Source organism: Petaurus breviceps, unplaced genomic scaffold (assembly GCF_028583685.1).
Source record: "Petaurus breviceps papuanus isolate PSGF00001 unplaced genomic scaffold, PetGlider_PUasm1.0 103, whole genome shotgun sequence".
Classification (NCBI taxonomy): Eukaryota; Metazoa; Chordata; class Mammalia; order Diprotodontia; family Petauridae; genus Petaurus; species Petaurus breviceps.
The window spans coordinates 1729479-1747158 of record NW_027185588.1 but is presented as its reverse complement, the minus strand read 5'-3'; the positions used below and the strand labels follow the sequence as shown (position 1 = coordinate 1747158).

The 17680-nt window shown below is 51.4% G+C and overlaps 1 protein-coding gene across 1 annotated transcript in view; it reads right to left on the bottom strand.

The window, feature by feature from the left end:
* Positions 1-237: 237 nt before the first annotated feature.
* The window catches only part of FBRSL1 (fibrosin like 1), a 310180-nt gene continuing 292737 nt past the window's right edge, over positions 238-17680 (bottom strand). The window contains 6 exon segments of the mRNA XM_069089249.1: positions 238-3085; positions 7136-7343; positions 8299-8382; positions 8974-9051; positions 13919-14051; positions 17366-17437. Of these exon segments, the coding sequence (XP_068945350.1) occupies positions 1903-3085; positions 7136-7343; positions 8299-8382; positions 8974-9051; positions 13919-14051; positions 17366-17437 (1758 nt within the window). The 3' untranslated portion in view covers positions 238-1902.

Below are 17680 nucleotides of genomic sequence, written 5' to 3'. Positions count from 1 at the left end.
CTGTCCTATATACTGTTAACTTCTGCCCCAAGGCAGAAGGGTTCTCCTTGGATGAGCTGGGACTTCACAGGCCAAAGGCCTTCCCTTCCTCTGCAGTGCAGGGTCTGCTGCTGACCATTCTCCCCCACCCCCCACCCTCATCCCTCATTTCCCACCCCTGAAAAGCTCTGGCTGAGCACATCTGTCGATAAGCCATTAGCCTCAGGGTGAGCTAAGACACAGAAACACTCAACCATCTTTTCATCCAAAATCAATGTTGTATTTATCTCCATTGATCTACAAGGAAACAGAAAGTTTAAAATTACAGGGGGTTGTGGAAGGGAGGATGGGGATGGAGAATACAGCGTTGAGGAAAGAAAACACCAGTGGATGGCAGAATTAACGAGGTAAAGCACCCGGGATAGAGATATGTCTATATAAAACATGGGCATCGGAAAATAAACACATAAGGAGGGTGTACAGCAAGGAAAACATGGTGACATATATATATGTGTGTGTGTATATTTATATATATATGCACGAAAGTAAAACTGGAAACCAAAACCAAGTCATGCCACAGAGGCCAAGGCCAAAGGACCACACGGAAACAAACATTGGCTGATGATCTTCATGTACTAGAGAGAATATAGCAGAATTTCTTCTGCCTTTAATAAAAAAAAAATCAACCAGTAGACTTTTTTTTAGCACTCCTATAATTCTACTTGTCTTGTTTACCGATTCCAGTAAGGACACTGCACAATTAGCATAAAGGTCCATAGAAAATAGTTTCTGCTAGCCCTGGAGACTGCCAGTTCCTCCTGCCTCCCTGTACTCTCAGAAAAAGGACACCCAAATCCCTACTCGGAGTGTCTCTCTGCTCCCCCTCCATCCTGACCCATACCAGCCTATCTCTGTGTGTAGGAGAAGCAAAATCTTTCTCTCTTTCCAGGACGTGCCCTTTTCCTATCCTGTTTCCAAAGCTCCAAGTTGGTTTGGGTGTGGTATGGTGTCTGGATTTTGGTAACTGTCCCCGCCCGTTCCCCTTCACCCAGTGAAACCCGCTTTGGAGCTCTTGCATAGGTGAAGTATAGAAATGCCACCTTTATCTTAACTGTTCCCGACTGACAGCAGAGGAGTTTTGTAACCATGTTATTAAACAAATAACCAGAGTGGTTCTAGAAACCATTTGTTTGTTTTTGTTTTATAAAGTCTACTTATGTTAAGAATTTAATGTTTTACATTTATATTAACAGGATATTTACAATTGTTTCCTTGGTTTTTTTTTTTAAAACAAGAAGTCAAAAAAATCCCTCTTAAATTTCTGCATAATATAATAAGGCAAAAAACAAACAGTTTTGTACATTATTATTATTAATAATTATTTTAATATATATCTGTAACTTCGGTTCCAAAGTACCAAGGGGAGGGAAGGACCAGGTGGTCTTGTCTGGGAGCCTCACAGTGCGCTGTATGAAATAACAGTTTTCTCCATAAATAAGACTTTAAGAAACCCTGGGAATGATCTCAGTAACAAGCTGAGGACTTTAAACGGCAAATTGAACTAAGAACAACAAAAGCTAGTCTTTTTTAAAGCGAGTCAAAAGCACAAAATTAAAAAAAAAATACAAATGCATTAAAAACGCTTCTCACATTTGGGAAAAAATGTACAAACGCTTTTTTTTTTGTTTTTGAATAACTCATTTCTGTGCACGAACCCCAAATCACCAGAATCTGCTATATATTAAATTCCCCTGCTACACAACCTTTGTGTTGAAAAGTTTGTATAACCCCCGGGATTTATGGAACTGTGCTTAAAGTTCTACAAATTTACATAAAAAAAAAAAGTTTACAGCAGTGCATTTTGTAAAAGATTCTGTCTATGTACAGGAGTTCTAAAATTCTTGGAGGGGGTGGGGAGGGGGACTACCGGGCCTCTACTTCTGTGGGGTTCCGGGAGGGGGAGTAGTCCCTGGCCTCAGAGTTGGTGAGGGGCGTAGTCCTGCGTGGGGAGGCTGGCCGGGCGCCACTGGCAGGCACCAAGGGGGGCGGGGCGCTCAGCGCCGCAGTAGGGGGGGTCCTGTTGAGGATCCCGTTGTGCAGGGCAGTGGCGGATGGGCTCAGTCTGGGGTAGTGCATCCCACTCAGGTGAGGCATAAAGGAGGGCACATGAGCCAGGTGGCTGTCGATGGGCGGTGGGTGCAGGTGATGCGCCCGGGCTCGCTCTAGTTCCTCGCGCAGCTGAAGGCGCTCACGCTCTTGTTGTTCCCGCCGGGCCTCCAGAAGGCTCTCAGGGGTGTAGTCGTGGGGCTCCCGGTCCCGGTAGGGGCGCTCATGGTCATAGAAGGTGGAGCCCGCTGGGATGCGATGCAAGGGGTCTGAGCGCAGCTGAAGGTCCATGCGGCGGTGCAGGTCCAGGCTGCGGTAGGCGTCCCTCAGAGGGTCACGGAGCGGATCCCAGGAGAAGCCGGGATGGGGGAGCCTTTCCCGCCCAGTCAGGGGGCTCATGCCCACGAGCGGGGTCATCACACGCGAGCGGTCCAGCACATTCACACTGCTGATGGGATGCACACCCCCCATGGCCAGGGGCACTGACGTGGCCATCGAGTGGGTAAGGGGCAGCCCGTGCAGAGAGGGAGCTGCAGAGGGCTCCCGGGAGGTCTCCGACCCCACCACCAGCACGTCGCTATCCTCCTTGCGTTCTTCTTTGACTTTGATGTCATTCTTGATCTTGGAGAGGTCACTCAGCGGCTCTGGGTTCCGCTCCAGCTCCTTGGCAGTCACGAGACCGCTCAGCTTGAGGCTCTCGCTGAGGCTGGGTTTGCTGTAGGGGGACACGGACTGGATGACGGGCTTCCCGTTGTCCTCAGAGGGCCGCTTCTCCAGGCTGGGAACTTCCTTTATCGGGGAGCGGCTCTCCTTGACCTTGTGCTCAGGCAAGGGAGCATCACGGAGCCGGTCTGGAGGCTCCCTCTCGCCCAGGCCGGCCGGCCGGGAGGGGTCGATGGAGGTCTGGCTGTTGCTACGAATGAGGTTGCTGATCTGATGGGTCACAGGTGCAGAGGCTGGGGACGACCGGTTAGAATGGCGGCTTTTGTCCATGATGTCCCTGGGGAAACAAACATCTCACTAGGGCCCAGAAACAGACCCAAGCAAGACAGGGCTGTTCCCTCCCCATTCACACCCAGTTGTGCAGAAGTGTACTCCATAGGGCAGGTAAAGCTCTCAAAAGGTGTGAGTGAAATGAAGTCTATTTGAATGCACTGAGAGCTCTCCCAAGCTAATTTTGCACATCAACTTTTCTCAAGATGGGATTTCACCTGTGTTGCCTTCCCCAAAATGTCTCATTCTGAGGCTGGTGTCACAAAATAACAGGATCTTGGTGCTGGGAGGCCATGTCTAGCTTTACTCATGCTTCACAACCTGCCTACCCAGTGGTTATTCAGCCGTGGTCTGCAGACCTCTGAGGATGGGGTGGAGGGTGGGGGGAGGGAGAAGAAGGGAACCAGTCCATTTCTGAGGATAGCTCTAATTGTTAAGGGAATTTTTTTCTCAGGTGAAATCCACATTTGCCTCTTCCAAGTTTTACTCATAGCTCGGGCTCCTCCTTTTGCCCTCTGGGGCCAAAAAGATCAAACCAGATCTTTCTTCCCTAAGATAACCTTTCAAAGATATCTATGGTGACCCTTGTTCCCCTGCTAAGTCTTCTCAGGCTGACCATTCCTAGTCTTCAACATCAGATCCCGGGGGGCCCTCTAAGGTCTGGCATTAGCCAGGTCATACAATGCATAGAGCGCTAGGTCTGGAGCAAGGAAGACCCGGGTTCAGATCCAGCCTGTCACTTCCTAGCTAGGTAAGCCTGGGGCAAGTCACTAAACCAGCCTGCCTCAGTTTCCCCAAATATACAATGGGGACCACAATACTGCCTGCCTTCCAGGGTTGTTGTGAGGATCAAAGGAGACCACGTCTGCCAAGAGTTTAGCACAGGGCCTGGAATGCAGTAGGCACTTAATAAGTGCTTATTCCCTTTCTTTCCCCTTCTGCCCTTTTCCTCCATCACATTTCAGATGAGGGATGGTGGGCAGACACTGACCACCAATGGGCACCAGATTCTCAGCCTCCTGTCTCCCCACCGAGGGCCCCTCATCTTGCTAGACCCTGCCTTCCTGCTCAGTCCTGTATGTGGGTTTGCTCCCTCTCCCGAGTGGGCTCTTACAGACCTGCCCAACGAGTGAACAATGCTCACTGGGTCGGGCAGCCCTAAGGGAAGAAAGGGTCCCAAGATTAGGGGGCTGGGGCAGGAAGGTCATGCAGTCCATTCATCCCACAGACCAGGAAACAGGTCCAGAGGGGTCAGCCGGCTTGCCCAGAGCCTCCCAGGCAGTGAGTGGCCAGGATGGGATCTGAACCCTACTCAGCAAGTATTCGAGGTGGGATTCTGCCCCGTTTCCTTTTTTTCTCCCACCCTAGTGCTCACTCCCCCTGCCCAGTTCTCTCCATAGCACCAGGCATTTCTGATCTCCTTCAGCACCCGGCACAGAGCAGGTGCTTTAAAATGCTTTCAGACCAGCAGATTTTCTCTCGGCCCCTCTGAGAGCACATATACTGTCCCGCTTTTCTCCTCTCTTACCACTCCTTAATCCCATCCTCTTCCTTTTCCTATCTAATTGTAGGTGATTATCAAGGTTCTTTCCTCAGTATTCTATTCACTTATATAATCTTAGGTTAGAGTTGGGAGAACTACCTGCCAACCCCACATGAATTCTGGGTCCAGACACGTGGTTTTAGAGACTGAGGCAATTCCCATCATGGAAAAGCGCTCCATCAAGGTTCTGTGACTGGCCCATGGCCACGAATTGATCCCAAGGCTCCCTCTCCAGTCCGACCCTCTGCTTCTCAGAAGGAATCCTCTATTCTGATTCTCCACCTTCTTTCTCAGGGACCTCATTCACTTCCAGTGGTCGGACCATGACCTCTCTACAAAGAACTCCTGACTCTGCAACCCCAGCTCTGGCTTCTGCCCTCACCTCAGCGCCAAGCTCATGTGTCCGGCTCGTTTTTGGAAGCTTTCACCTGGATGGCCCATGGGCATCTCAAATGAAACGAGCCGTCCCAGAACTGTGGGGGCTGGTGGTAGTGGGCTCTGTCACCAAGGCCTTTTATCCTTCTCCTTTCCTTGGCAAACGTCCTGCTGATCCCATCCCCGGCCACAGTCTCCCCCCAGGCCTCTTCCTGCTCTCACTTCTATCACCCGACTTAGGCCGTTCCCAATTCTGCCCCAGCCTAGCACAGCAGCCTTCCAGTGGTATCTCTGATCCACACTTCCAAACTCATCTCCCTAATGCAGAGGGGTCTGCTCCCATCATTGTCCCTCTGGTTCTGAACATTCAATGGCTCCATAGCGCCTGTCAGATGCAAGCTGGAACCCATGCCCACCTTGCCTTTGCCTCCAAGGATCCATTTCCTTAGAAACTTGGCTTCTCTACTGCCTATTACCTCAGCTTTTCCTAACGGCTCCCTCCTCTCACCCAATTTACTTTGTACTTCCTTTGTCTTCTTTGGATACATGTGTCCTGATAAAATGGAAATCCCTTAAGGGCAGGAACTGTTTTATTTGTGCAACTCTCCATTTTGACATTTAAGGCCCACAAACCCAGCTCTCTCCTGGGCCTATCTAAGCTTCTCTCCTACAGAATGTCCCAAAGCTCCCCCTCCCTGCACCAATAAGGCCAACTGCCTCACTTCTGATTTGCACAGACCAGTCTTCATCATTGCCTTATTTACGATATTTGCCCCTCTTGGAATAGCTCAAGCTCTGCTTCTACTGAGAAGTTCTCCCTGACCAGTCCAACCAAGATCTTGCTGCCTTCTAATCTTGAAGAATCTCCAAGTAGGGAGGAACCCCAGTGGCTGCTGAACAAGAACTGTGGCCCCTTCCTCCACAACAGCACCAGCAAGGGGTCCTCCAACCTCTGCCCAAAGCCTTCCAAAGGGCCCAGTCTCCTTCTTGAATAGCCTTCATGGTTAGGAGTTTTTCCTTATGTTGGACTGAAATGGACCATTCTGACCCTTCTACACCTTGTTCTGACCCTGCCTTCTCTGGCCAAGTTGAATCCCTCTTCCGTAGGGCAGCCCTTTAAACAAATTTTGCACAGCGAGGTCTCCAGTCTCCTCTCCGTGCTCTTAATGGACAGAGCCTTGAGGAAGACTACCCATTCAAATACCCTCTCGGCTGCTTCCCTCCTCCTCGTGTGACCACACACAAGTCACTATGTCTCTGAACCTCAGATTCCTCAAATGCCCTCTAAGGACCCTTCCAACTTTAGATCTAAATCTTCAGACGCTCCCACCCTCACCCCAAGAGCCGGGCATGGCTGAAGCTGGGAAACGACTTTTTTTCTCAAGGAGCAAATCAGACAGCCAGTGGCTTCCATCAATACCCAAGCACTCATGGGCTCGCCTAGGAGTGGGGATGGGTGGGGGTCACAGTGCATTCAGCTTCCTTTCTCTCTCTGGATATCTGGCAGTACTCTGGACCCCCAAAAAGAATACCAAAGGATTGCTTTGGCTGCTGCATGGGCTGCTCTAGAGGAAATGTGACTGTTTCCATAGTCCAAAGGGCATCAGCACAGGGAGAGAGGTCGCTGGCCCCCAAAGGGATGCCGGCAAAGGGGCTGGGCCAGCCTCAGAAGGGACATATCTCATTCACCCTGGCATGACTGGGTGGGCACAGAATCTTGTCTATGCTAGGCAGGGGACGGGACTTGAATTTGGATCTCACTGCGGCTATGGACTAGTCACAGATTCTCTGAGCCTCATGGTCCTCATCTATAAAATAGGGACAATAATTATCTAAGCTCTCCTAGCTCCCAGCTTTCTGTGAGGTTCAAATACCTGCACAGTGCCCTGCAGACCATAAAGCATTCTATAAATAGCAGCTATTATTATAATGGATGCAAAGGACTCCTGGGATGGGTCAGTCTAGGCTGCCCTGGGCCACAACTCTGTCACGTTCTGGGCAGGGACTGCTTCATATTTGTCCCCGCGTCCCCGGAGACTGAGACGTGCTTTGCTCAGGGTGGCCTGGGACGCCTGGGGGAGGGATGAGCCCATCGTGGCAGCAGGGCAGGGAGAGGTCCAGGCCAGAGCAGACACTCACCCATCTCGCTCCTCTTTGCCCTTCTCGGGGTCACGGTCTCGGTCGTGGTTGCTCAGGGACGAATTTCGCTCTGGGTCCCCAGGCTTGGGCCACTGCGGAGGCGTTGGGAAGGAGGGTGGCGTGCGGTGCAGCCGGTTCCAGGGCTCGTGGGGGTGGTTAAAGTTCTGCAGGGGTGGGGTTTCCTTGTGAGCAAAGATGCTATTATGAGCTGCATGGGAGAGAGAGCCACAGTGTCAGTCAAGGAGCCGAGGGAGGCCTTGAACAGGACAGATGGTGATGGGGGATAAAGCGACTAGAACTCGGGTAAAGGCCTGGCTTCGCTCTTCTCTCCTCTCCACCCCAATGGTAATAGGAGAGCTCCCCTATGAAGGGTCTGAAGCTCACAGTAAGTGACAAATCAGCCTGTGCCCCAGTTTCCCAGTCTATGATGGTGATGGACTAGAGTGACCCCCAGATCCCTTCTGGCTCCAAATCCTAAGATTCTAAGACTTGCCCAGGTTACAGGGCTGGCAAATGCTGGGATGAGAGTCATTGAATTGAGGATTCAGGCTGTGAGAAGGGCTCTCTAGCTCAACATCCCCCTGAGAGACAATGGGCTACAGTGGAAATAGCGCATCTGAAGTCAAAAGGACCTGGGGTCCAATCCCGCCCCTGTCCCTATGGGACTCTGGGTAAGTCACTTAACTCTGGTTCACCAGGCCTCAGTTTTCTCATCTACAAAATGGGAGGGTAGGACTAGCTTGCCTTTTGGGTCTCTTCCATCTCCAAATTATCAAGGATCTTTGAGATGTGGCTATCCAGCCTCTCTTTGAGGCCCCCCCTCCAAGGAGGGGAAATCCCACCACCTCCCAGGACAGCCCATCCCACTCTGGGGCAGCTCAAACTGCTAGGAACTTTTGGTTGACATCCTAGAGCCCCTCTGGGGCTTCTCTGTATCACTTTCAGGTCTGTCCTAGGTCTTCCAAAGCAGATAATTATGCTCCCTGAGGACAGGGACTAGGTATTTTTCCTTTTTTATATGCAGTAACATAAGCAAAACACTCTGCACATCTTTAAGTGCTCAACGAGAAACATTATCATTATCTCCTGTGCCTGGTACTTGGCGACGCTCATTGGCATGAACTGAACCAGGGCCCGGCTCCCTCTCCCTTGCCCACACTCACCGAGTGCATGGCTGCCCAGGCCTCCAAAGGCATTGCTCCCCAGGTTGCCGAGGCCACTGAAGGTGCTGGACCTGCTGAAGGGATCTGCAGAGACAAAGGGGGTGGTTTAGGATCTGCCCGCATGGTCCAGCTCGGAGCAGGAGGCCCCGTCCAGGGTCCAGCCTGCGCAGGCACTACCTTGCCATCCCCACCCTCCAGGGCTGTATCTGCTCCAGCAGGGTCAGGGACCCTGGGGCTCTGAGGAAAGGCGCTCCCTGGTCACCAGGTGAGGGCTGACAGAGCCACTGATTTATCCTGTTATCTCCAGTACCCAGGACAGCGCTGGGCACAGAAGAACGAACGGGTCTGCCGGGTTAGAGGTAAGCTCCTTGAAGGCAGGGGCTGCTGATTTTCAATGTCCAACACAAACTAATGCTCGAATGATGACCAGCTGTGATAGGAGGGAAGCTTCCCGAGGGCCGGCACTACCTCACTTCTGACTCTGCATGCCCAGTACACAGCACACAGCAGGTCCTTGACAAGGCTTGCTGGTGGGCAGCTACTTTAGCACAGACTCCTCTGGCAGGAGGACACCGGCTGGACAGTGCTGCTTTCTCCCCTAAGTCACCCTCAGCTCATTTTCCTTTAAGCTCTCCTCCCCGGGTGCCCACCGGGCTGACACACACATTCACTCACCTGTTAGGTGGCTGGTGGGCAGGAAGCTGCTGTGGTGAGGTGAGGGGCCAAACGGGGTGGTAGCTGCATGGGCAGCACCTGCAGAAGAAAGAGGAAGAAGGGGGTCCCAATCAGAGGCTGGCTGTTGCCAATGGAGGTATCAGGGGTACCTAGGAGGAGCGAGCTCAGGCAGGAAGGCCCCGCACACACCTTATAGTCCAAACCCCTCATTTTACTAAGGAGGAAACTGAGGCCCAGTCTCTGTCCCCGCCCTATGCTTCTCATCTTTGTGGACGGGAGTCAGACAGATCAATGGCCCTAGGACAAGCTGCCAGTCATCATCCTTCTGTCTCGAGTGTTCTATGGACTCCTGCATCAACTGAGGAGCAAATGAGGTAAAATCTGTAATGTGCTTGGAGCAGTGTTTGGCACACATAAGGCCCTACATGAATGCCTTTTCCCACTGGTGGGAAAGGACCACACTGGGAAACGGGGGCAACATAAAACCAGACATCTATTTAATTTTGTTAAATATAAATTAACACCCCCCCTTTTAATTTGACCCCAGGTAGCTCTTCCAGGGGCCACATCACACTGTGGACTCACTGTACCTGCAATAAATGAACAGCCCCATTTCTTTTTCAGATGAACCACTATGACATGACAATCCAAGTGGTAGACTTTACACTTGTGCCTAATGATTTTTTTTTCTTTTTGGGCAGGGCAATTGGGGTTAAGTGTCTTGCCCAAGGTCACACGGCTAGTACCTTTTAAGTGTCTGAGGCCGCATTTGAACTCAGGTCCTCCTGACTCCAGGACCAGTGTCCTGTTCACTGCGCCACCTAGCCGCCCCACTAATTTTTTTTAAAAAAGAAAAGATTGATTTGACATTTATTCTTACTAAATTTTGGGACAGCTAGGTGGCACACTGGATAGAGAGCCTGGCCAGGTCCTAGGAGTCAGGAAGACTTGAGTTCAAATCTGGCCTGAGACACTTACTACTTGTGTGACCTTGGGCAAGTCACTTAATCTTGCTTGCCTCAGTTTCCTCATCTGTAAAATGAGCTGGAGAAGGAAATGGCAAACCATTCCAGTATCTCTGCCAAGAAAATCCCAAAAAGGGGTCATGAAGAGTCAAACACAACAGAAACATCTGAACAACAAAATGTCATCTTTTAGATTTAGTTCAATATTCCAAATGCTCAAGGTATTTTTGGGGCCTGACACCATTACCCAGCTGGCTGCTTATCCTGGTTTGTGTCATCTGCAAATTTAATAAGCTTGCCACGTGTTATTCTGGCCAAGTCACTGATGAAAGATTGTTTAAGTAGTAACAGTAAAAGGTTAAGTACTCTGGGGTATTCCATAGGAGACCTCCAACTAGAGGCAGGTAGGGTAGTGGGTAGGACTCTGGGCCCAAAGTCAGGAAGATCAGTGTTCAAATCTAGATCCAGACACTTACTGGCTGTGACCCTGTGCAAGTCACTCTAACCCTGTTTGCCTCAGTTTCCCCATCTGTAAAACAGGGAACTAATAATAGCACCCAGCTCCCTGGGTCATCATGAGGATCAAATGATCCTGGCATGGCCTGCCCTTGATGAAGCTGTATTGACTTTCTGTGGTCACTGCTTTCCTTTTCTGGATTCTGGACTAATCATCCTTTTAATAATACATGGAAGTGAGTAGTTTGGAGACCCCATTTCCTCCCCTTTTTTGAAAACTAGGACACTCGCCCTTCTTGAGTCCTCAAGCACCCCTGCCATCCTCCATGGTCTTTCAAGAAGGACCCCTGGTGACTCGGCCATCAAGTCCACTTTCCTCCCAAGACTGTGCAACGGCACTTCCAATGGGCCTGGAGACTGCAGCTCCTGGGGAGCTTGTTATTTCTCTACATATCTACATAAGCGTCACTGCTGGGGGAGAGCTCCGATCCTTGGCAGAGAAGACAGGGGCAGTCATGAGAGTTGAGTTGCTCTGCTTAGACATTTCTCTGCTGCTGCTTATCTTTGCCTTGTCACCCTGAGCAATGGTGATAATAATCCTTCTCAGGATTGGGGACCCTCAACACACAAACACACACACACACACACACGACCCTCGATCTAGGGCTGGAAGGAATCTTAGAAGCATCTCATTGTATATGGAAACTTCTCAGCCCCCCAGACATGGGCAGTTCATGATTTTCTCTGAATCCTCTGAAGAATGTTCTTTTAAAATCTAGGATGTGCATCAGACAGGGCTGACTGCAGCCACAGGGCTCTCAACGTGTCCAGCCCAGCAAACCAGTGTCTTCTTGATGTCAGGAATCAGACCCAGAACAGAATTGGTTCCCCCACCTTGTGAAATATACCATTAAGCTAACAAAAAGCCAGGGGAGGGGTGGAGGGGAGCAGGAGAGGGAGGGAGGGGCTGACTGAGCATCGGAGAGCTCTAGGAGACATTCAGATAACTGCAAGGGAACTTGTTTTGGAGTTCGGAGGCCTGCATCTGAATTACAGCTCAGCCATTCCTTGCCCGTGTGGTGCTAGGCCGTTCCTATCCGCAGGCCCCAGGCTCCTCATCTGGAATAGGAGGAGGGGATTGATGTGATAACCTTTGAAGTCCCTGGCAGTGCCTACAACCCCCAAACGATGATGGGGTGATCCAGGGAGCTGAGAAAGCTCCTGGGCCTGCCAAGGAACAGCGGGGAAGAATGGCTTGGGAGGCTCTCCAGGCTTTTCACTTTCTCACATGTTTGGCAAATTTACCCCCTGCCTGTTTTGCTGCCATTACTAATGAGAGGTTCTCAAAGGCCGCTTCTAGCTTTCGGATTCTATTGTTTTGTGCTAAGAGGAAAAACCTTTACAGAGACCTCCCTTCAGTGACAGGAGGGTTGGGGAGCAGCAGGGAGACTGGCCTTCTGGGGCTGAGAGAGGAGAAAAATCCCGGTCACAAGCCTCAGGGCTGGGGAGGCAGCTCTAAGTGTCCATAGTACAGGGCCTCTGATATTTCCAAAGATACCCTAACATTTGATGGCTTGGAGATTCAGGACTCTGAAAAGGGGGCACCTCTCCCCTCCTCTCTCCCTGGCCTTCTTCTGCTTCTGTCTGTCACCCCCGCCCCCGCCATGCCCCAGATACAGCCACCACAACAACTTATTCTGTTGCTTCATAGCTCAAGACTTGCCCACTGGCTGCCCCCAGATTTGCTGTCGCTCCCGATCCTCTCCCACCCATCCTGGTGCACACATACAAACCCCAGGTCATCAGCACTTGCCTGGACTCAGCCAGTAACAGCTTGCAGCTCTACAGCACTACAAGATTCACCAAAGGCTTTCCTCTGTGGCGTAAGCTAGGTCAGTGTTATTCCCATTTTACAGATGAAGAAACTGAGGTTCACAGGAAGTATCACATCATTTGACCACTGGGAAACCCTAGTCTTAAGAGCCTCAGTCTCCTTATCTGTAAAGTGAGTGGGCTGGATCAGAATCATCTGCAGGCCCCTCCTAACTCAGAATCCTTTGATCCTACAATTTGACCACAGTGATGTTAATAAATGCTAACACTTCTATAGTCTTACGATGGCCCAGCACTATGCTAAGCACTTTACAAACATCTTACTTGATTCTCAGTCACCCTGGGGGAGAGGTGCTATTATAAACCCCCATGTTACAGTAGAGGAAACTGAGGCAAACAGGTTAGGTGACTCACCCAAGGTCACCCAGCTAGTAAGTCTCTGAGGTCAATCTGAATTCACATCTGCCTAGCTCCAGGCTTAGCATTCTATGTGCTGTGCCGGCTGAATTTTTGCTCAAAGACTTGAACCTGCTCTAGAATCACTGAACTGTAACTAGAGAGAGGGGACCTCACCCGCCTCCCTCTATCACATCCTGGAGAAGACCCCAGTGAGGGAGTCCTGACCCCTGGGACAGGACTGTGACCTCGTTCAATCTCTGCCAGCAAACTGGCCTCACACAGCGCCGGCCTCCTTCAAGTCTTCTCTCCTTTCAGGAGGGTCCGGGACAGCTTATCTGCACAGAGACTTATCTTCCAATTTCCTCCAGCTGCTCTGGGCTCTGGCTTCTCCCCCTCAGCTTCTCTGTCTCTCTGCAGGTTCAGGCTGGAGCTGCCTTGGCTGAGGGCTGGTGTGTTTGTTTGCATGCTAGATGCCTTCCTGCCCTTCGAGTCTGTCCCTCCCGGCCCCCCTGCCTGCAGCCGGACTGCCCAGGCAAGGCATCAGCTGAAGGTTTGGCTGCTTCAGGACTTTAGCGCTGACCCCCTGCTGAGTGAAATGAAGTGATCTCAGCAGTTCCCTTGGCTTGCTCTGCAGCTGGCACCAGGCCGTCTGACCTCTTGGCTCCTTGTGTCTCCAGCTGGGCTCTGGCTGATGGCCCAAGGATGTACCGCTCCCTCCTGTCTCAATCGGTGCTTGGGTGCAGTGTGCACACAAATCCTGGGTCTGGTGAAACCTTTGGACAAGAGTTTAAGTCCAGGCCTGTGCCCCCACCCCCATCCCCCTACAGTGTGCTTAAGAATTCAGGCTGCCAGCACAGGGCCCCCACCCAGGAGGCTCCTGGTCAGAGACAGCCAAAGAACACGACTGCACACTCCTGGAATCAGCGACGCTTCCATCAAACAGCCCTGATGGTCAGCAGGGCAGTTTCATCTGGCCTGACCCCTGGTCCATCACTAGCATGCCAATTCTGACCTTCGTCCCACGTGGCGTGTCAAGACATCCAAAGCACCACAGAAAACACGCATCTTCCCGAGATTTCCACCAAGACTTTCTGACAGGGAGGGGGCCGGATGGGAGTAAACACAAGCCTTTCTTGGCTAGCAGGACTTACACCCGCTACACTGAGCCTTCCATCTGGGTCAAAAAGCTGCAGGAAACCTGCACTTCCCTCAGTCTGGGCTACAATACTGGCAACGAGAACAAGGAAACAGACACATACACACACACAGAGGGCCCTGCTGGTGTCTCTTACCTGTGGTTGAGAAAAGTGGTCTGGCCAGGTCCTGGGGATAATGGAACCCAGGAAACACCCCAGGTGCAGGGGGCCGGCTAAAGAGGTCCAGTTTGCCTCCAATGTCCAGCTTGTGGGGATCCAGGTGCATCTGCTGCAAAGACACAGAGGATGTCTGTTGGAAGAGATGGTCTTTGGGCAAAGTCCCCACTGGGTCCTTGCTCTTCTCCTCTAGGCTAGGTGGGTCATGGAACCAAAGGCAGACGCTCTTGGTCAATCAGTCAGTCAACAAACATTTTAATGAAGTTCTTAACATGTGCGAGGCACAGGCCAAAACGGACCCTGCCCTCGAGGAGCTCCCTGTCTGATGGGAGACAACATGTCAAAAGATAGGGAGCTGAGAAGGGAAGGTGTCAGCAGCTGGGGGAGCTCAGAAAAGGCCTCTTCTCCGAAGTGGGATTTCAGAGTGTTCCAGATGGGGCAGCACAGAAAGAAAAGTGAGAATGACCTGGGTGTCTGAAGAACCACGAGGAGACAAGATGGAAGGAAGCCGAGAAGTCAAGGAGGACAGCATGGCTACCACAGCCTGGATGACCCTCCCTGGGCAGCACAGGGCACAGTGAGGGGATCAGGTAAGCAGTTTGGTTTTTGTCCTATTGAGTTGGGAGGGGTATGATTATGTGTGTGTATGTGTGTGTGTGTGTGTGTGTGTGTGAGTGTGAGTATGTGTGTGTGTGTAAGTGAGTGTGTCTGTCTGTCTCTGTCTGTCCAGGGCTGGGGTATGGGGTCAGCTACCCTCCAGGTCTCTGGTCTCCAAGCCAGTCATTCACCTCCCATCACGAGGAGTGGCCTGACAAACTCTACCCTTTCTATGAACCGTCTTCTTTCTCCACCACCAGTCCTACTCCATTCTCTCATTAGGACAAACAGAAACAGACCCAAGTGTTACTTTTCTTCTTCCCAAACACAGACTTAGTCATTCCTTCCCCGTCCCCTTCTGTCTACAGCAGCCTTTAGGATCTGCCCCTTCTGTGCTGTCGTCTTCACTGCCCAAGAGTCCCTGGTCTAGGGCTGGAAAGGCCCTCAGAGGCCAACTAAGTCCAGAACCCTCCTTGTACACAGGAAAAAAATAGAGGCTCACAGATTCAGAAGGAACCTTATATACTTCCACAGGGTGAAAGTCAAACCCTCTCATTTTAGATGGTGAAACTGAGGCTGAAAGGTTCACCAGAAAGATACTCAAACCAGACTTGTAGGTGCAAGTCACTTTACAGATCAGTAAACTGAGACTCAGGGGAGGTCAGGCAGTCTGCCTCGAAAGTCGTACTGCTTCAGAAGGAAGCCTCTGACTTGTGAGGTCTCTCAGGAAGCTCACAGCCATGCTGGGATCTCCAGCCAGGTCTCAACTTGAAATGCAGGGCCCTTTCCACTCTTCCCGGGGTGCCCAGGCCATGCCTGTCCAAGCTCTCTGATCTCAGCCTGGCCCTCCCTGCTGCTCTCTGGAGAAGCTGCTCCAAACCTCCCCTATCAAGCTTCCACCCCAGGGCTCTCAACAAAGGATGTAAAGAAGGGGGGAAAGATGTGTTTGATGATGCTTTTGAGGTGATGTGAAAGCTGCGGATCCTGCCCCCCTTTCTTTCCTAGTGATGGGATGTTTCCCTCTCCTCAAAGGTTAACCTTTCCATGGTTGCCTTCAGACTGCTACCCCCTCCTATGTCCTCAGAACTGTGCTCTATTAACCAGCCCTGCTCTGGAAACAGGTCTCTAGCATGGCCCCCCTCTCCCCCTCCTTCCCACAACATGCTCTGGTACAACCAGCCCTACAGAGCTCCCTTCTTGAAGAGATGGGGGATTATGGCTGTGAATACTGACCGCCATCCAGGTGGCTCAAATCCAACCTCAGATACTTCCTGGAAGCATGACCTTGGGAGAAATCTGTAAGCCTGCCTTCCTCGGTTTCCCCATTTGTAAAATGGGGATCATAACAGCACCTCTTTGTCAGGGTGGTTATGAGGATCACACGCTTAGCATAGGGCCTGGTCCACAGTAGGTGCTTAATAAATGTGCATTTCCTCCTTCTCTCTCCCTTAAAAAACAAAACCCCCACAGCTCTCTTACTAGGGATGGCTCACTGGGAAAGGGAAGAAATCGACACCAGTGCGATTTTTCAAAGATGCCTATGCCTTGATCCCTCCCCTTCTATACCTCTTTCTGTGACAATGTTTCTTGCCTCCACTCCCCCCCCCACCGAGTCCTCAGCCTTTTAACACCTAGAATCTCTCCTTATCGATCTCCTGCAGCTGCTTTTTCCAATGTTAGCTATAAGCGGTCTTGTAATCTGATGCTGGTGCACTGTGTTTGAGATGTCTATGGGACATCCAGTGTGGTACAGGTGGGGTCTGGGGAGGCCTCTGAAGCCTCAGAGCCATCCTGGTCTCTTCCCTCTCCCTTTACTCCTCACAGCCAATAGGTCACCAAAGTCCTGTCAACTCCATTCTTCACAACCAGGCCCTCCCTTTGCACTCCCACTATGACTCTGCTCCTCCTCAGTCAAATACTGAGGGTGGTCACCTCCTAACTAGCTTCCTTGCCTCTGCTGTCTCCCCTTTCCCCTCCTTCCATCCATCCTTCACAAGGACTGCCAGAGGAAGCATCTCACAAAACAGCGCTGCTTAATGACACACCCCTACCCAAGAGGTTTCACTATCTCCCCAGTTTTCTTTTCTTGGCATTCAAAGCCCTTCTTAATCTGAACCCAACCTTCCATTGGTTCTCTATTTTGTTTGGGCTGCTGTCACTCATTACCCCTTCAGGGCATCACTGATTTAAAGCTGGAAGGGGCCACAGTGATGACCTAAGCCAGGCAGCCAGGCGCCTTATTTTATGGAGGAAGGTAAAGAAACCTGACCGAGGTCACAGAGCTGCACTCCAACCCTGGGACCACTGAGACTTAATCCCAATCTCTTTCCAAATAAGCCTCATGATTTCCCCCCACTGGCCAGTGACAGCCCGCACTGCCTCACTTCCTCCCCTACACTGGTCCTGCCTATCCCAAGACCTCTTCCCTACAACCCCTAAGCTCTCAGGCTCATGTAAACACACATCTGTGTGTTTGTCTGGCTGGCTTGGGACAGTGCTTCCCAGGCTGAGTGAGGAGAGTGCCTTAAACCTCCTGCTAGTACAAGCTGGCTCTCCCCAACTAGACTGTGTTCCTTAAAGGCCACCAAAAAGGAGGTCTGCACACTGCAGGTGGTCAATAGATGCGTGTTCTTGCTCCTTCCCTCTTCTCCCCCCACCTGTCCTTTCTCATACACCCACATTCACCCCCCCCCCAGACAAACATCAGTTGGGAGCAACAGACCCCACCTGAGATTCAGCCCCTGAGGCCTCAGTCCATGAGGGAGTTCTGGTGACCTGACCTGGCAGGTCAAAAGCCTCTGACAGGCCTGAGCCTGGTTCGGAGCTCACCTTGATCTTCTGCTGGTGATGGTAGATCTGCCAGGCAATCTGGACGTGCACGGCGCACCACTTCCCTGGTTTCTGCAAAGGGAAGAGACAAAAACAGTTGTGTAGACGCATTTATTTGGTGGGATTCCTGGTGTCCCTTTCCCTCCTTGATGGCTGGCTTGGATTTCTGGGGAAATGGTTGGATGGGGATCTGGGGGAAGCAGGTGCATCTAGAGACCCAGACCTGACTATTATTAAAGGGATCCAGTCCCATGCTGCCATGGTTCTTCTGGTTCTCTACCAGTCCACCCGCTAAGGATCTGCTGGGGGCTGTGC